The sequence below is a fragment of the Callorhinchus milii genome, unplaced genomic scaffold (genome assembly GCF_018977255.1).
Source record: "Callorhinchus milii isolate IMCB2004 unplaced genomic scaffold, IMCB_Cmil_1.0 Scaffold29, whole genome shotgun sequence".
NCBI lineage: Eukaryota > Metazoa > Chordata > Chondrichthyes > Chimaeriformes > Callorhinchidae > Callorhinchus > Callorhinchus milii.
In genome coordinates this window covers 3529279-3549201 of record NW_024704770.1, presented here as the reverse complement: position 1 = coordinate 3549201, position 19923 = coordinate 3529279, and the positions used below count along the sequence as shown (strand labels likewise).

Below are 19923 nucleotides of genomic sequence, written 5' to 3'. Positions count from 1 at the left end.
TTGTGTTCAACGATATCAAGGGTCACCTCTGTGAAGTCTGATATCCGTCACACTGTGAGGTGTCCTAGTTACTGCGTGAGCTCTCGAGTGGGGGAGCAGCGCTCAGCTTTCACTCTAAACCACCACAACAATATTAATAATAATAACAATCCTTGCGTTTGGCACAGTGTCTTATCAATCACGCCTTCGCGACGTCTCAAAGCGCTTCACAGAATGCACTGTCAAGTGGAGTGACTGTGCGTTTTGTGGGCGAAACGCTGCGGCCGATTGCGCACGGCAGCGTCCCACAAACAGTCGTGGATTGAGTGACCAAATTATTATTTTTTTAAATTATTATTTGAAGGGAAATACATAGTCAATTCGCTTCACAGTATATCCTGTGAAATGCTTAGGGACGTGTACATGTGGATTGTCGTCGGGAGCGGATGGGGTGAGGGGCGGGGAGAGGAGAGGAGAGGGAGGGGGAGCTGTGTCCTCCAGCTTTGAAGATCGCAAGGTCAGTCCGTCGTTTAATTAGCAAAAGACCCAGAGAGAGAAACGAGAGCATTAAGATCCTCACGACTTCTAAAGCACAAGTGGCCTCAGAGACAGGACTCAGAACCTGTGATGGAATCCACAGGGAAAACTCCAGGAGAGAGATGGCCAGCAGCCAGCGTTAGCTAACAACACGCACACACTTTCCAGCGCTGTGATAGTGATCGTTCTCAAATCCCTTCATGCCCTCACACCTCCCTACCTCTCCGACTTGCTTACCCCCCACCCCATTCCACCACCTGCTGCCTCTGCTTGGTTGGCTCCAACCTCCTGTTCATCCCTCGCCCCCACCGCTCCACCTCCGGGGGCCGTGCCTTTAGCCACTACGCCCTGTATCTCTGGAACTCTCTCCCTCAAGTGAGTGTCAAAAAGTAAGATCTTCAGGTGCGACCTGAAGATGGGGAAGGAGGGGGCGAGGCTAAGGGGTTGAGGGAGAGATTTCCAAAGTTTTGGGACGCAGTGACGGAAGGCACGGCTGCTGATGGTGGAGCGGAGGATTCGGGGACGCCGGACTCAGTATAGTTGGGGCACATGACATGTCAAGCGACTGCCAGGATGGGTGGATGGGGAACTGGATGGACCTCGGTTTTCTCTTTCGTCCAGGAAACTCTTAGGTTCTTATTTAAAAGTCCTTCAGTTTTTGATCCTCCTGTTAACAGCTCCTAGCGCTGCAGCGACCCCTGTTTACAGAATAGTCTGTCCAGCTTGTGTCTACCCCACGGCTGTTTTATTACTGCCTGACTGCTCTCGACAGCCTCTCCTCTCCTCTCCGCTCTCTCTCTCATGTTAATATCTCCCCTGACCCATTGAACGCCTAGCAAGCTGCAAAGCCTCTTGGCTTTACCCTAAACCCGGCAGGTCTGTTCTAAGCGGATATCCAGGTAATGCCCCCCACTTCCCCCCCTCCCCCCACCCCCCGACTCTTATGGAGGGGGTGGGGGTGGTGGGTATCATTCACTCTCTCCCAGTTGCCATGTTCAAAGTGGTTGAGAAGAAGGAACTTTAACAATGACTCGAAAGCACGTCGGAAAGTCTCTGTCGTCTCAAAGAAAGCGCTCCCTGCACAGGGAATCACCTGAGTGTAGTGACTGTGTGTTTGTAACACACTGTGTGTCAGTGTATATGTATGACTGCATGTGTGTGTGTGTCACTGTGTATGCGTTTGTACATGTGTGTGTCTGTGTGTGTGAATGAGTGTATTTGTGTATGACTGAGTGTGTATGTGTGTGAGTATTTGTGCATGAGTATGAGTGAGTGAGTGTGAGTATATGTGTGTGGTTAGTGTAAATGTGTGTACGTATGTATGTACGTGTGAGCGTGTGTTTGGGGTGGGTGGGAGGCATGTGGCAGCCAGGTTTAGGGTGAAGTTATTGGTGTTGTTACTGTGACAGCAGCTTTGGCCCAAAGGTCGGAGGCAAAAATCAATAGCAATTTACTCCGTTTCCTTGGAAATTAAAGCAGGGTCGGGAAATAGCCAATGATAAAGGAGACAGCCCTGGGAAACCTCAAAGGAGATTGATCCCTATCAAGTTGTCCTGGGAGAACGATGTGCAGGAGAAACACTGGGAAAGGGGCCCTCCAATGTCACGGAGCTTAGTTTAAGAGACTCATTGATTTCTGTGTCACACCTTAAGAAGCTTTTACACAAATTGCTGTCCTGACCAAACGTTTAAACTATCTTTCATCAACGCCTTCAGGAGATCAGATTCAGCCTTTTCTGGAGTCCTGTAGCTCAGTAGAGCACTCGCCTCGCAAGCGAGAGTACCTGGGTTCGATTCCCGGCTGGGCAGGGTGAAACCTTGGGCAAGTCTCCTTACTCCCCCCCACACACACACACACACCCCAACACAACAAGCAAACAACGCACACACACACATACAACGAATGCGCGCGCACACGTTCACTGACACAACACATGCACACACAACGTATCAACACACACCAACACAACAGGCAGACAAAATACATACACATGTAGCACACACTGTAGCTCAGGCACACACACATCGACACACAGGCTGAGACCGAGAAGGAAATCATTGAAGATCAAGAGGGGAAGCTGTGCACTGAGCAGCTCAGGGTTAAGGCTGGAATGTTAGTTCTGATTTATTTAGCTTATCACATGGAACGAGGCTGGTGCTGGGGAAAAAGGATTAATTTTCCACTTCTTGCAATAAACAGTTACCACATCAGCCAGTCAGGCAGAGCCCAGACACCGAGTAAAAAACCCTCACGTCTGATCTGGCGTCTCTATCATCAGCCTTCACAGAGAGTTGCTGTCAAGCACAGGGAACTCTGTGCCTTGTTGGTGTATGTGACAGCCAGTTTGCTCACAGCAATGTCCCTGCAAACAGCCATGAAATGAACGACTGATTTTATTTGGGGAGGGGGGAGGTTCTAAGATCTCATCCGCAAGGGATGGGGAGCCACACTCCCAGAACCACAACAGAGATTCCGTCCGTCCCATCGGACACGGAGTCCTGTAGTGTAGTGGTTTGAGCCTCGCCTCGCAAGCGAGAGGACCCGGGTTTGATTCCCAGTCGGGTCTGGTCGGGGCGAAACCTTAGGCAAGTTTCCTTACTCCACACACGCCTCATTTCACCCAGCAGTAAGTAGGAACCCGGTTGTTAGTCGATTGGCGGATCGCTTTCCGGGCGTAATAATAATAATTTGGTCACTCAATCCACGACTGTTTGTGGGGCGCTGCTGCGCACGATTGGCTGCTGCATTTCGCCCACAAAATATACAGTCACTTCACTTCACAGTGTATTCTGTGAAGCGTTTTGAGGCATCTTGACGACGTGATAAAAATCAAATGCAAGGATTATTATTATCACGAAGCAGACTGACTCAGCCTTGAGAGAGACTCAGTTTAAACAATGCATTCATCCCTGCTCTCTTTCTACTTCTGTCTACCTCTATCCCCAGCTTCACCATTTACAAGATTCAGCTCATTCAATGCTCTGCTGTCCGCATACTGACCCGGACCAAACTCCATACCCACATCTCACCAGTTCTGGCCGGGCTCCACTGGCTCCCTCCTCTTCACCGAACAGATCGACTTCAAGATCCTTACACTCGTGCTCAAATCCATTCACCTCTCTGCCTCTCCGACCTCCTCACTCCCCCCAATCCACCACCCGGTCAGCGCCTCCACTCGACTGGCACTGACCGGCCTCTGGTTCGTCCCTCGCACCCTCCACCCCACCATCGGAGGTCGTGCTTTCAGCCACAACGCCCCCAAACTGTGGAACACCCTCCCTCAATCCCTCCGCCTTGCCCCCCCACCACCACCTCTCTCTCTCTCTCTCCACTCTTTCAAGTCCCACCTGAAGTGGTCATGGGAATTCATGTCCGAGTGCGCGACCTTTGCTGTGTGCAAACTGAACTGTCTCGAAGACGTGATAAGGCACTATATATATCAAAAGCAAGGATTATTATCATAATAATAATAATTACAACACATTCCATTTACGTGGCGCCTTTCACGTTGGGAGGACATCCCAAGGTGCTGGACAGTCAGGGATTTGGACTTGAGCTGGTGGTTGGGATCATGGGGTGGGGGACACTTATTCATTGGGCCACTTTAAGATGAGGGTTTTTGTTCATTAAAACGACTTCATTAAAAAAAAAGGGTAAAATCCAGGACATGTATTGTCTGCCTTTAAAAGTGAATTTGCAGGAGAATAAAAGTACTCGTGAGTTATGTAGGGTTTGATCAATGGAAGTGACACCTCCTGCCCCCTCCCCCACCGCAATCTTTGTCACACCGCTCTATATAAACCCACGCGCACAGTGAATAACGTTTAAAAATGTTAATGGATTCAATTTCGTTCCACTCCCTGCCCCGACACACAACGCAATCAATGAGTCTGCAACAGAGCAACTATTGTCTTATTATAACGAATGTCACAAAAATATCCCGACTGACTGTGACAGACCTGTGGATGTGACTTTCAACAGTGTCGCTTTTTTTTAAAATAAAGCAAAAAGGGATTCAGTCCAAAAGGAGTTCCTGTTATTTTGAACTTTGTCAGTCGCTGTCTCAGTCGCTCAGCACTTTCACCTCCGAGTCAGAGAATAAGCACTTTAAGCTCCCAGTCCATAACTCGCGTTACTTAGTTCCGGAACTATCTCTGAACACTCCCCAGCAGAGTGCCTAAAATTGTGGAGTCCTGTAGCGTATTGGTTAACACACTCGCCTTGCAAGCAAGAGGACCCGGGTTCGATTCCCAGTGGGGGGGGTCGAGGCAAAACCTTAGGCAAGTTTCCTTACTTTACACGCACGCATGCCTTGTTAGTCAATTGGTGGATCGCTTTCCGGGGGTAATAATCCCTTTAAAAAATAAGAAGAAGAATTCGGACTCAATCCACGACTGTTTGTGGGACACTGCTGTGTGCAATTGGCTGCCGCACTTCACCCATAAAATACAGTCCATTCACTTTACAATATATTCTATGAAGCGCTTTGAGACGTCTCAAAGACGGGATCAGGCGCTGCATCAAATGCAAGGATTATTAAAATTGCACAATCCCTTCCCTACCCTGCTTCAAAGTCACAACTTGTGAACAGGTAACCATTCTTACCTTTCATATAGTTCCTGCAGCATCGAAACGTCTCGATGTGCTTCAGAGGACGTTTGCTGTCAAGACTGTACTTGTGACATGGCGGGGGGAGGTGGGTTGAAACTGCGAGCTTCTCTTTTCCACCCCACGTTACATTTTTCTTTCATCAGCCAGGTGCCTGGACACATGTGGGGACCCATCACTGTGCTTAACAGCATCCAAGCCAGAGTCCCACATCACCTATATCATCTACTAGAATGGAATGCACAGTCTCTCTCTCTCTCTCTCGCTCTCTCCGTGGTTGCACCCTCATTACCTCATCCCAGAGAGTGTTAGGTACAGATTGGTGAGAGCCAAAGCATGCGTGGGGGAGCGAGCTAAAACTATGGAGCTTGCCTCTTTCTTCCCCCCCCCACCCCCTTCTCGGCGTCGCTCCCGCGTCGAGTGGCGCCGTGTGATTAGACGCCGTCATCGTTGCCAATTAATTACAACAACGAATCTCCCACCTCCTCACTCCCCCCAATCCACAACCCGCTGCCTCCGCTCGACTGGCTCCGGCCTCCCGCGATGTCCCTCCGTTCCACCGTCCGCAGCCGCACTTTTAAGCCACTACACCCCGAAACTCTGTCACACTCTCCCTCAATCCCCCCCCCCCCCCCCCCGGCCCCCAAGCCTTGCCCCTCCTTCCTTCCCCATCGTCAGGTTGTTTCCGAAGACCTTCCTCTTCGACCGTGCCTATGGTCAACCCCCACTTGTCCTTTCCTCTCCCCTTGCCCCCTTTTCCCCCTCCCCTCTTCCCCCCTTGACCCCTCCCACTCCCCTCCCCCCCCACCCCGGCTCAGTGTCAGGCTGAGCGCGCGGCCGGTCAAGCGCTCCCAGACGCTACCCTGGGTGAGGGGGCGCCGAATAAAATGCAAGTTGTTGTCGGTGGTGGTGTCGTCGTCAAGCCCTGGCCGGGCGGGGGCGGTGGGGCGGGGGGGGGGAGGGGCTCGGTGGAGGGGGTCCCGCGCCCCCGCGCGTGTGCGTGCGCGTCCCCCCCCCCGCCCCGGGGACAACCGGCCCGGGGCTGGAACGCCGCTCATTGGCCCGCAAACCGGGGGGAGCCCCGCCAGCACGTGCTTCGGCCCCCGGTTCCCGCCAAGCGGCCAAAATGGCGACCGGGGCGCGCCGCGCCGCGTGACGCGTGGTGACGCGTGTCCCCTTCGCCCTCCCGCGTCCGCTTCCACGCCCCCCCCGCCGTGTCACGTGACTCCACCCCCCCCCCCACCCACCCCTCTCTCCCACTCAGTCACTCTGGGGGCACGTGGCGGGTGGGCGTGGCCCCCGCCGTCGGCGTCACGACGCACAGCACGCAACGCACGCACGCTGCTACTTACGTGGCAGCACTCGGGCTCGCGCTTCTTTGCAGTCCGCGGACTCTCTCAGGAGAAGCCGCCGCCGCCATCACCCATGTCAGCTCCCGCCAACGTGATGAGCACAGCCGAGGACCTCGCCGACCAGGTAGGTACCCCACCTACCCCCCCCCCCGCCCCGCCTCCGAACGGCAGCCCCCCCCTCCCCCCGCCCGCCGCCCGGGAGCCGACCTCCCACTCCTACCGCCGGCGACGGGTGTGTGAGGGGCTTGCGGCCTAGCTGCCCCCCCTGAAGCCTCGGGCTCGATTTATCCGCACCCCCGGGGTTTTGGACCCACTGAGCGGGTGGTGACGTAAAGGCCAGTTTGCTGCTGTTGTTGTTGTGAAGGGGCTGTGGGTGGTGGGGGTGAGAGACGGGTATGAAGTGAACTCCCTCACTCCCTCCCTCACTCACTCACTCACTCACTCATTGTCTCCTCATCTCACTCTGTTATCATTGCTGATGATGATGATCTTTGCATTTGGTGCAGTGTCTTGTCTCATCTTCGAGGCGTCTCAAAGAGCTTCTACGGCAACAGCTCGCGCTTATACAGCGCCCTCCCCCCCCCCCCCCACCCGCGGGGGAGCGTCTCAGAGCGCTTAACAGTGGCGTAAGCCTGACTCCGAGCCGGTGGGTTGGGGGGGGGGGTTGTGGGGGTGAGGAGGCCGTACGCTCGGTCAAGTCCTGTAAGGGGGGGCTTGAACGAGGGTAGAGAGGGGGGGGTGGGGGCGCAAGGCGGAGGGGGCGCAAGGCGGAGGGATTGAGGGAGAGCGTTCGAGAGTTTCGGGGCGCAGTGGCCCAAAGCGCGACCTCCGATGGTGGGGTCCCGGAGGGCGCGAGGGACGAGCCGGAGGCCGGTCGGTGCCAGTCGAGCGGAGGCGCTGACCGGGTGGTGGNTTGAGGGGGAGTCAGGAGGTTGGAGAGGTAGGGAGGTGCCGGGGAGTGGGTGAGGATCTTGAAGTCGATCCGTTCGGTGACGGGGAGGGAGCCAGTGGAACCCGGCCAGAACTGGTGAGATGTGGGTACTTCACCCATTTCTCCACAGGCTGTAATTGCTCACTCACTCCAGTCTTCACTACACGAACATCCCAACTCTTCCCTCCACAAGCTGCAGATTACTCAGGATTCTGCAGCTCATGTCCTCTCCCACGCTGCACTCCTTGACCCTGTCACCTTTTCATCCTCGGCCAGCTCCGCTGGCTCCCCATCATCAGAGGGTAGAGTTCAAAATCCTCGTCCTCACTTTTTAAAGCCCTCCACGTCCTCGCTCCTCCCACCCCCTGTGACTTACTAAAACTGGACAGTCGGGGATTTGCACCCGAGCTGGGGGTTGGGATCAGTAGGGGTGAAGGGTAGGAGGAGTGGGGTTAGGAGGATAACCAAAGGCACTATCAAAGAGAAGGGTCTCGAGACGGGCCTTGAATGAGGCAAGGGTGGGAGCGAGGCGAAAGAACGGTGGGATGAAGTTCCAAAGGATGGGGGCAGAGAGGCTGAAGGCCCAACCGCCGATGGTTGATTTGAAGATGGGAGAGTAAGGCATAAGGCAAAGGGGATCTGAGGTGGGATGGCATTCCAGAGATTGCCCACCAATCGTGCGGGGGCCATGAGGTGGGCTGGTGCTTGATGTTGGAGAGTATTTTTGTCATATTTAAACAACGTGATAACTTTTCAGGAAAGTGAAACTGCCTTGTGAAACAGTGTTCGTCTGCCTCTCTTTGGGGCTTCCTCTCTCTTTTTCTGTGCATCCGCCTCTATATAATCCGCTGTTGGTGGAGGCACCATGTGGTGTGGATTGTGAAGTCCCTGGTTTGATCCCCCTGGTCTGTGGTGTCAACTCATCCCAGCGGAGTCGAGATTAGTGTCTGTGCCACTCATTTTCATTAACAGTCCCTCGTTTTAATAGTCCTGATGTTAATAATCTCTGCATTTGATATAGCGTCTTACCATGTCTTCGAGGTGTCTCAAAGGGCTTTGCACAATATGTTGCTAAATGAATTGACCTTATATCATGTAGGTGAAATACAGCAGCCAGTTGCGCACTGCAGTATCCCACAAACAATCGTGGATTGAGGGACCAAATTATTCTTGTTTTTTTGGGGTGGGGGGCTGCATCATTATCCCCGGAAAAGCGATCCGACGAATGATTTAACAATCGGGTTCCTTGCCTGGGATTCGAACTCGGGTCCTCTCCGTTGCGAGAAGCGAGTTACAGGACTCCACAAGAGAGCGGTCATTCAAAGTGCCTGCTCACTAGTCCGCTGCTGTGGTATCATCGGTGGTTGCGCTTTCAGCCACTAGGTCCCAAACTTTGGCGCACTCTCCCTTGATCCTCCCGCCTTGCCCCATTCCCTGGAACTGAAGTTGTTCCTCTTCGGCCGTGCCTACGGTCACCTCGGTCTCTACTAGACGTGGTGCTCCGCCATTGTCAAGCACTCTGGGATTCTGGGTTGCTGGGCATCAGTGAAGTGGCCACCAGCATTCGCTGTATAGGCTCAGGATTGAAGAACGACCATCAGCTTGCGGGATTGGAAGTGTGCTTGTAGCCTTGCTTGTTCATCACTCTCTTGCCTGAGGAGAGGGAGGAAGAAAAGTGGCAAAGCAAATTGTTCTCATGTACTGACCCTGCTGTTTTATGGCCACAGTTTGCAGCCAGTAAGGCGGCCCCAGGTTATTGAACGTGTGGCTGTTGACAAAAGTTTAATTTGCATTCGGTTAGACTAGGCCCTGTGACAATCTGTAGCGTATGCTTATTAGGGTTTGCATAAATTATTTTTTAAAAAAAAGTACAGTTAATTTTATATAATCTACTGGGTTCATGGCAGCTGCCTCCGCGAATACTACACAAAAGGTGTCTGAACCCGGCAATTACAAGACGAACTGTAACCTATACGTATACTTTACAGAAACGTTTCGTAATTGACATTTCCTCTTGCCATTGATAGTACCAAAGAAGCCTTATTAGTCCTGTAGCTTAGCGGTTCGAGCCCTCTCGCCTCGCAAGCGAGAGGACCTGTGTTTGAAATACACAGTCAATTCACTTTACAGTATATTCTGTATAGCGCTTTGAGACGTCTTGAAGACGTGATAAAGCGCTATATTAAATACTTGATCTTTTGTAAATAGCTGGTGACCATCATCACCTCTGCTTTCGTTCCGATTGGATTAAATGGATTTTGTGACCGGTATACACAAGTAAATTGTCATTATTTACGACAAATTACAACAACAACAACAACAAGATTCCATTTATTGAGCGCCTTTCACGTCGGGAGGACGTCCCAAGGCGCTGATTAGCCTGATTCCCTCCCTCCCAATGCTGATGATTCAGTGCATTGCTCTTCAGATCCTAGAGTTTCAGAGCCCAAGAGAGAGGGATTTCGCTCATCGTATCTGTGCCAGATAATAATAATTGTCTGTGCCTAATAATCACTGCATTTGATATAGCGCCTTATAGCGTCTTTGGGACATCTCAAAGCACTTCATAGGATTTACAGTAAAATGGAGTGAGTGTGTATTTTGTGGTTGAAAAGCTACAGCCAATTGCCAAGCCAAGTAAGGAAACTTGCCCTCCCCGGGAATCGAATCCATGTCCTCTTGATTACGAGGCGAATGCACTAACCAAAATGCTACAGGACTCTGTAGGAGCTCTCCATTTAGCCGTACTCCACTGCCTTTTCCCCCGAAAACTGGATTGTTTCCAATAATTTGCATTCACTGCAAATATCGTTTTCCATTCCCAGGTGCTGCCTGAAAATGATTTGCCTCCCTCAAACCACTTACTGAAGTCCCAATGTCTGCCGCTTTACATAGTAAGCAGTGGTTACCTGGGAGAAACTTAGACCAGGCTTTTAACCCACTTACCAATTAGGATAGCAAATTGCTAGTTTGACTAGGAGTTTATGAATGTCACTGTAACTAACCGCGATTTGATTACAGATTCTAAACTCAATTAATACTGTAGGGTCAAATTGTTCCTGTGCTGACACGATAAATTGATTCAAAGATTTGGCAAAGCGTAAATTAAACGTTGAGCCTGAGTGATGCAACTTAACTCATTAAATGCAGTTCTAACAAGTTCATTCTGGGCTTCTCATAGTAGTAGGATTCCACTATGTACGAGAAGTATGTGTTTTATCATTTAAAATGTCTCACCTTGCCTCAGAAGGCAGTCAGGCAATTAAACAATTAGTCTTAATGGGAGTCGTGCTGTGCAGAGCTGCCTTTGCCGGAGGAGAGGAAGCTTCATTCTGAAATGTAAGGTGTAGGATGTCCGTTTGTGACCACAAGAGGAGCAGAGGGCCACAGCACAGGGTATTTGTGCGTGTGAAACTTCAATAGTAAACAACAACTTGCATTTACACAGTGCCCCCTCACGCGGGGTAGCGTTCCAGAGCGCTTGACAGTGACAGAGCACAACGCCAGGGAGGGGGGAGGTGACCATTGGCACAGACGAATAGGAAGGCTTTCAGGCGCGATCTGAAGATGAGGAAGGATGGAGGGGCAAGGTGTAGGGCCATTGAGGGAGTGTGTGACAGAGTTTCGGAACGTAGTGGCTGAAAGCTTGGCCACCGATGGTGGAAGTGAGGGCACGAAGAACAAACAGGAGGGCAGTCAACCACCTTGCCCGTGTACTCGAAGGCCTGACACCACTCTACTCTGCCACCCCCGGAATAAATAATGTTGCTTTTCATGAACAAAGAAGACGTTGCTTTACTAATATTCCTGTTTATTGCAGCTCCCGAGCAAGTCACTGCTCAGAATTGTAGCTTTAAGAGCGATATCACGTTTACAACACGTGCTGAAACCTCTGTAGATACTGCAGTTGGAACACCAGTGATTTCTCTGTGTTCTCCTTGACCCTTTGGTCTCCATTTTAGATGTCAGGCTTTCGGTATACTCCCTACGTTAGGAAATCCAGATATCACGGTTGCAGGTCAATATAGACGAGTTACGTCCGTCCCCGTGTTGTACAAACAGCTGTAAGCTTTGGTGAGGTGCATTTGTGGAAGTTTGCTTTGCAGTGATAAAGTAATAATACTAAAATCCTTTCATTTGGTCTTAGGGTCCTCTGTATTGGGAGGACATGTCAAAGAGTTTCACAGGATTTGCTGCAAAGTGTAGCGACTGCATATTTCGTAGGCAAACGAGCTTCAAATGGGGAGTGGGTTGGGGGGGGGGTTCAGAATGGACCTGTGCTCGCGGCCCACAGCACGTAGAGCCAGGCCCCAAGCTAAGTTACTGGCTGCAGACACCTCTCCCGAAGGCGTGATAAGGCACTATAAACAAGTGCAAGGATTATTGTTATTATTTGCCGTGTGGTTCTCTCGGCAGCTTCTGGTCCCCGTTTGGATATTTGACATCCTTCTCTTTTTCATTCACCTCCTCCACTTCTGTAAGGAGAGCAAATCTTGTAGTGTTTAAGGTGGGAGTAAAAAAAATGGGTAATTACCTCGGACTTGTAGCAAATTGGTTTTCAAGTCGTTGGCGACAGAGCAAATTGCCAGTCAAGTAGGCAGTTGTTAGTCAGCAGAGAGCTCGAGTACTAGTTAATGTTTCTGCGTTTGTCAGAGACCACTCGAGTCAGTATTTACAAGGTAAATCGGTGATTTTATTTTTTGATGCTTTCTTTCAGTTTCTGCGAGTGACCAAACGTTTCCTGCCACACATAGCCCACTTGTGTCTGATCAGCACCTTCCTGGAGGATGGCTTTCGCATGTGGTTCCAGTGGAATGAGCAGAGGGACTACATCGACCTGACCTGGCACTGCGGCACCTTTGTTGCCGTTATGTTCGTTTTCCTCAATATGGTCGGGCAACTAGGTGAGTCATTGCTGAAGCGATAATGGTACCATCCGTGGAGTCCTGTAGCTCAGTGGTTAGAGCATTTGCCTCGCAAGCGAGAGACCTGGGTTTGATTCCCGGCAGGGCGGAAATGTTGGGCAAGTTTCCTTACTTCACACGCCTCTGTTTACCAAGCAGTAAGTAGGAACCCGGTTGTTAGTTGATTGGCGGGTGGCTTTTCTGGGGGTAATAATTCCTTCAAAGAAAATAATAATAATATTTTGGTTACTCAATCCATAACTGTTTTGGGGGCACTGCTGTGCGCAATTGGCTGCTGTGTTTCTCCCACAACATATACAGTCACTACACTTTACAGTATATTCTGTGATGCGCTTTGAGACGTCTTGAAGACATGATAAGGCGCTGTATCAAATGCAAAGATTATTTAATGTGTCCAAGGTCTCGTAAGTCAGGAGTGAAATTTTCTCTTTGTTTGGCGGATTGGAACTCCATCCCAGAGCTCCTTCACCTTGCCTCCTCCCAACAATCTATATCTGGGATTTCCATGGGTAGATGAGATGCATCGAATTCTCAGGTTGGGTTTAGATAGTCTTAAGCAACGGTAATGGGTTTCCGCGTGTGTCAAGACACCCAGCCGACCAAAAAATAAACCAAATAAACTGGTGTCGAAAATCGCTGCTCAATTGCCTGAGCTAATCCGGCTTCTGTTTGCAAAGATGTGGGGGGACTTGTCAGCTGGTGACGACTGTTTAAATTTATGTTCATTTCCGTATTCTCCACGGGTTTGATGGACTATATAGAGCAACGTTTTCTCCAGGACTGAGTTCCCGGGAGGAGCATTATTACCAGCTTCACTCTGTTGGGTTCCGAGGGTGGGGTGGAGTGAAGTTTGTTCAGCGTGTGTCTTTCCGTCCTCCTCTGACCCCTTTCTCTCCCCACCACCATGGCTGGTGACCTACATAAGTTTCCCTTTGGGAGGCATGAGAGAGCAGTAGCCTCTTTCTCTAACCTATCTTTGGAGACGCTCGTTATGTGTGTATCTATACAAAATGACATTTACGCAGGTGCCTTTCACATCAGGAGGATGTCCCAAGATGCTGGACAGTCAGGGATTTGGACCCGAGCGGGGGGTAGTTGGGTTCAGGTAGGGTAGGAGAGTGCCTGAAGGTGCAGTGGAGCAAGAGGGCCTTGAAGGAGGGTAGGAGCGAGGTGAAGGGGATGTGGGATGGAGTTCCAAAGGATCGCAGCAGAGAGACTGAAGATCCCGAGCGCCGATGGTGGACCAGGCGGGGGACATGGAGCAGGCCACAGCCCGCTGAGAAAGTAGTATTGAACTGAAACATTTGGAGGGTGGAAATCTGACTCCTTCCCATCCCTGCAGCTTGTATTGTCACCAAAGGGAGTCTAGGTGAACAGTACATTACAGTGAATGCCCTCGAAAGTCTAATATTAGTTTTAAATTCTGTTTCACCTTAATCAACGTCTCTCTTGTCTTTACAGCTGGATGCATTCTGGTGCTGACTCGGAAGTTTGTGCCTTACGCTTGCTGTGGCTTATTTGTACTCATTGCAATGCAGGTAAACCCGGTGACACACAAGTGCCCGCCGAATGCAAAATGACAGTGATTAACATCATCCTCTCGTCTCACACATTCCCCCCACCACCCCCCCCACCACCGAATTGGCTGCTTTGCCTGCGCCTTATTGTCTGTTTGTGGGATGTCGCTGCGCAAAAAAAATTGGCTGCCTCGTTCACCTGCAAAAATAATAATAATAAAAAGAATAATAGTGAAATTATAATAATCCTTGCATTTGATATTACGCCTTATCACAGCTTCGGGACATCTCACTTAGCTGCTGCGTTTCCACCCACAAAATATACAGTCAGTTCACTTTGCAGCATATCCTGTGAAGCGCTTAGAGACGTCTCGAAGACGTGATAAGGTGCTGTATCAAATGTGAGGATTATTATAATTTTACTATTATATTATTGGTTAGGTATTCATATTATATTACTTTTATTGTCCCGAAAACTGTTGTGAATTCTGACCTTTAGGGACAGCAGCAGTCAGTTTCCTGAACGCGCTTCAATCTTGGATTAATAGTCTCTGCTCTTGAAGCGTGAAAATTGCCGAGCTCTGCAACTTTGTGTGACTGACTTTTTTTTCCACTAACTCGAACTCGCTGCGCTCATCAGTCAGAGCAATCTTCCTCCCCACTTCCTGTTGATCAAAATTAATTATTTCGTTGACGGGTCTACCTGCTAACTCGATCAGCCGTGACTAAGGATTTGATAAGTGTTCAACTATTTATCTGGCTTGTGTTTTCAGACAGTCGCTTACAGCATTTTATGGGATCTCAAATTCTTGATGAGGTGAGTGGATTACTGTGTGTAGATTCCCACAGTGGTGTTTGGCTCTTTGGTGAATTGTCTCCTTTGCCAACCCTGTCACCTGTGGATAAAATGGCTGTGGGTCAGAGCCCCACATCAGGCGTGTGAAGCCCTACCTCTGCACTAAAGAGTCAGCTTGGGCTTTGAGCCCATCATCTGATGAGAGAGGCTGAATGACCTGACCCCATGCTACTGACTGATTGACTAACCGAGCCAAGGCAACGCTTATGTAATGGAGACACTGTGTTCTGTGCTTTAAAGACCTTGGATCTACAGCTGTTCAGGATTAAGGGGGAGGGGAAGAGGTGTTTTGCTTTTCAGATGTTGGGGTTTGATATGCAATGCTTAACGTGGACCTAAGTCCTGTAGTGTAGTGGTTAGGCACTCGGCTCGCAAGCAAGAGGACCTGGGTTCGATTCACGGGCTGTGCAAAACCTCGGGCAAGTTTCCTTACTACACACACACACACACACGCCACCCACGCATGCAGTAACTAGGAACCTGGTTGTTAGGTTAGATTGGTGGATCGCTTTTCTGCAGATTATAATCTCTTTTTAAAAAAATAAATTATAATTTGGTCACTTCAATCCATGACTGTTTGTGGAGCACTGCTCTGGGCAATTGGCTGCCACTTTTCACCCACAAAATACACACAGTCCATTCACTTGAGTTGTCTGGAAGTTGCAACGCGGTGTTATATGAAATGCAAGGATTATATTATTTGAATGAGACCGAGTCCTTGTGACCCTCCTATTTAGGAACATGGCACTGGGAGGTGGGTTGCTGCTGCTGCTGGCGGAGTCTCGATCGGAAGGGAAGACCATGTTTGCGGGGGTCCCCACCATGGGCACCAACTCGCCACGTCAGTACATGCAGCTGGGGGGCCGTGTCTTACTCGTCTTGATGTTCATGACTCTCTTGCACTTCTCCTTGAACGCACTTAATGTGAGTACTGTACGTTAGGCAAGTTTCCTTACTCAGCGCTCTCACTCTCACACACGCACGCCTCTGCTTACCTGGCAGTACGTCGGAACCCGCTTGTTAAGTCGATCGATGGATTGCTTTTCCAGTGGTAATCATCCTTTCAAAAAAAATGTTTTAAGCTGCTGAATCCACGACTGTTTGGGTCCAAATCCCTGACATCCTCCTGATGTGTCATTTGTTGTTGTTGTTGGCTTTGGCCTAGATCCTCCAAGACATCGTGGGCACCACCTTGATCATCCTAGTGGCCATCGGCTTCAAGACCAAGCTGGCTGCCCTGACGTTGGTGGTGTGGCTGTTCGTGTTGAACCTGGTACAGAACGCCTTCTGGTCGATCCCCTTCTACAGCCCCATGCACGACTTCCTAAAGTATGACTTTTTCCAAACCATGTCTGTGATCGGAGGCCTGCTGTTAGTGGTGGCTCTGGGACCCGGGGGAGTCTCCATGGATGAACACAAAAAGAAGTGGTGAGGAGGTTAGCCCTGGTCTCAGAGAAATATATATATGTGTATCGTGTCTAGTCCTGTAATTTTTTTTAATTATTTTTACAATTTCGGCATCGGTTACCTCCGCTATCTTGAGTCAGTCTAGATGAATGTGTTGTGTTTCTTTTGTTGGTTTTTTTCCTCTCTCCCTTACCTCCCCCTCGCCACCCCACCTACCTCCTTTATTTGGTTTGTTTCGTGTGAAGCATAAATTCGTACACTACGGTTTGTCGTGTCTCTCCCCCTCCATCCCCCCCACCCTGCCCTCATTCCCCCCCCCCCCCCCGCATCACCTTTCAGTGTTCAGCTACATTTCTTCTCCTGCCCAGTATTTTTGCCGTTAGGTGGTGTGAAACCGTGCCAAATTTTCCCCAAAAACACTCGGATGTTGCCCACAAAATACAGTCAATTCACTTTGCAGTATATCCCGTGAAGCGCTTTGTGACGTCTCGATACAGGCGCTGTACCAAATGCAAGGATTGTTACTATTATTGTTATTATCTCTCGCCTGTTTTCCTTTGGGTGCCCAGCCCTAGACTCGCGATGCCTCTATAAGGGCAGATTGGCCAAGAATCTTTATGATTTCCTCACATCGGGCTGGTTTTGCTCCAGACAATCTATTTTAATGACTCTCCCTCCATGTTCACCTCACCCCGACCAGAGGTAGATGAGATTTCCGAGGGTCAAGGTCAATGTGCCCTCCAGCACCACGGACTCTCGTTGCTAAATTTCTATTTTTGTTATCGTGAACGAGCCCAGCTCTCTGACCATGGGTCAGGCCCGGCCCACAACCCTCCCCTTCCCACCCCCCAGCACCAGCTGCATGTTCTGGCCTTTTGGAATAATTAAATGGAACGTTCAGTCCTCCCCTCCACCCCTCCCAACCCAACCCTCTGCCCTCCCCAACCCAACCCTCCCCCAGCCTCCCTCCTCCCCAGCCCTCCCCAAGCCTCCCCAACAACACGGTACAGTCTGCCTTGTTACAAACAACCAAGTGCCTTGCACGATGATCTGTGTCTGTCACCTTGTCCTTCGGGCAGCGATGTGGGTGGGGGGTGGGGGTTGTTCTGGAGCGTGCTGTGAACTCGCAAGCTTCGAATCTCTGTGCGAGCGCACACACACAGACACAGAGCCACGTCCCAGCTAATAAAGACCAAATGTACACACCGATGTTCTGTGCTTATTGCCTCGCATGTGACGGGAGTGGGAGCTGGAGCCCAGCACTGACAGTGGCCATGCCTGGCTCAATGAGCCGGTGACTGGTGGATTACGTGCTGGAGGTGTGGGGAGAGAGGGGAACAGAAATATTTGACCCAGTTCTAAAGTGCCATTGATGAAGCAAGTTTTGCCAGTGAAAACCTGTTAACCACAGGGTTTTGGGGGGGGGGGGGGAGGAGGAGGGGAACACACACACAGGAGTGCACTACGTCTCTCGATCTTCTCCCCTTCCCCTACCCTCTCTCTGCATCTCATCCCGACAACCCGAGTGAGAGCAAGGTTGTGCGGAAGACCTTTTGTCAGTTAAGTGAAAGCGAACTCGGAACGTATATTTTGCAGCGTTTGCAGTTTGCTTTCTGATGACCGCTGAACAATTTGGCAGACGTGGAAAGTTTCACGGGCGCTCCTGTCCCGTTGAATACCCTTTGTTTGCAACGACATTAGCCTGTTACCTCAGCCGCACAGTTTTAGCAACGCATACCTGTTTTCTAAATTAAATTTTAAAAAAATTTCCACAAGTACGGAAATGTCTTATCAGCAGTACGGTGTGGTTAACTGACTGAATGTCTTCATGTTGTTGTAGTTTTTCCAATTCAGCTGGAAGGCTCATTAAATGCATTGGAAAAAATGCTTTGTTCGTTTGTGTGCGTGTGTGTGTAATTCTAACAGCTCTGAGGGGCATTCTACGAATGGATCAAATAGATGGGCTTTTTTTTATGGGGTGGGGTGAGAGAGCAGAATTATTTCCTATGTATTATTTCTTTGGAGTCCTGTAGCGTGTTGGTTAGAGCGCTCGCCTCCCAAGCAAGAGAACCTGGGTTCAATTCCCGGGCCGGGCGAAACGTTAGGCAAGTTTCTTTACTCCACGCACACGCCTTTGTTTACTTAGTAAGCAGGAACCCGCTTGTTGGTCAATTGGTGGATCGCTTTCTTGGAGGTAATAATTCTTTCAAAAATAATAATATTAGATTGGTCACTCAATCCACGGCTGTTTGTGGGACACTGCTGTGTGCAATTTGGCTGCCGCGTCAATTCACTTTACAGTATATTCTGTGAAGCGCTTTGAGACGTCGTGAAGACGTGATGAGTCGCTATATCAAATGCAAGGATTATTAATATTATGTAAAATGTTATGTTTTTCGCCCTCTTCCCAAATGTGCTGATTCGTGCTGGGATTTGTTCTGCAAGCACCAAGTTCCCTCGGTAGCTCTGGCCAACAACTTTCTTTGTGTGTCAGCCCGGACAGCCAGTGTTGGCAGGCCACTGGACTTTCGAGCCATCAGCCTCCGGTGATCCCATCTTTGCTCAACACTTTTTTTTAGTCCGATTGACAACGAGATCACGATAAGGAGCAAAAATCCTGACTGATTCTTTTCCCCTTCCCCCAATGACACAGGTGGCTAGGTCTAATTACTGATATTTTAGGACCAATTTGGCTCATTTTATCTTGCCTTCCTATTGATTTTCTTTCCTCTGGTCTTTAGAGTTGAGTCATGCAACTTCTACTAAGTGTGAGATAAAGAGACTGAGCTTAGCCTTCTGTACTTAGACCCGAAGATGTGCGTGATTCATTCACTTCTCTGAGGTGGAGGTTTGTCTCCCTGAAATGGTACAGGTTAAATTTGTGCCGTTTAAGAACAGAGACGAGCGGAGATTCGTTCTGAGCGATTCAACCATTGACAGTCCCGTGGACGCTGTGGTTTTATAACGCTCTGCTCTTCCCGGTAGCTCGGTGGGTAATAGGATCTCAGAAGGAGGCCATTCGGCCCATCGTGCTTGTTTTCTCTTGTTAGGGGGATCCAAAACAGTCTCCAAATCAGAGCTAGGATGGGAGACGAGGTCAAAAAGATGCCTGCGCAGACTGTGGTTAAAAACATGGAGTGGTCTGGCCCAGAAGGGAAGTTTGAGAAAGGGAGATAATAATAATCCTTGCATTTAATAGTGCCTTGTCATGTCTTTGAGATGTCTCAAAGCGCTTCACCGGATATACTGTGAAATTAATTCACTGCATCGATTGTGGGTGAAACGCGGCTGACAATTGCGCACAGCAATTTTGCGGGGCCCGCGCCCCCGCAAAACACACAGTCACTCCGCTCGACGGTGTACCCCCCCGTGAAGCGCTTTGAGACATCTCAGGATACGCGATGAGGCGCTGTATCAAATGGAAGGGTTACTATTATATATTATCATCGGCATCATTACCTTCCCACCAGCACATGTGCGAGAACCCCCCCCCCCCACACTCTTCCTCCCCTCCTCTCCGAAATAAATACAGAAGTGGCTGAGAACAAACACTCAGCAGGTCAGGCAGCATCTATGGAGAGAGAGGAAAGTTTCAGGTCAATGACCTCGTGTGTGTGTGTGTGTGTGTCTCACTCCCTCCCAGGCGCCTGCGCAGTAGCGGCCTCCCCGCAGCGCCTGCGCAGTCGAACCTCCCGCTTCCCCCCCGCGGCGCTTGCGCACTCGCCGCCCTTTCCCCCCACCGCGCGTGCGCAGAGCGAACCTGCCTCCGCCCGCCCTCGGCCGGCGCTTGCGCGGTGGTCGCAGCCTGTGC

The 19923-nt window shown here is 50.3% G+C and overlaps 1 protein-coding gene across 1 annotated transcript; it reads left to right on the top strand.

The window, feature by feature from the left end:
• The first annotated feature begins 6495 nt into the window (after positions 1–6495).
• Positions 6496–16423, top strand: LOC103190937 (surfeit locus protein 4). Its single transcript, XM_042344727.1, has 6 exons — positions 6496–6600; positions 12125–12311; positions 13794–13870; positions 14623–14666; positions 15443–15629; positions 15871–16423. Exons 1-6 carry the CDS (start codon positions 6550–6552, stop codon positions 16135–16137), a joined length of 813 nt encoding a protein of 270 aa, XP_042200661.1. The 5' UTR covers positions 6496–6549; the 3' UTR covers positions 16138–16423.
• The last annotated feature ends 3500 nt before the right edge of the window (positions 16424–19923 follow it).

Excerpts from the sequence above, each read along its gene's own strand:
- LOC103190937 (XM_042344727.1), top strand. The coding sequence starts at position 6,550 with ATGTCAGCTCCCGCCAACGTGATGAGCACAGCCGAGGACCTCGCCGAC. Across the intron at positions 6,601-12,124 it reads CCGAGGACCTCGCCGACCAG|TTTCTGCGAGTGACCAAACG; the intron begins GTAGGTACCCCA and ends GCTTTCTTTCAG. Across the intron at positions 14,667-15,442 it reads GATCTCAAATTCTTGATGAG|GAACATGGCACTGGGAGGTG; the intron begins GTGAGTGGATTA and ends CCTCCTATTTAG.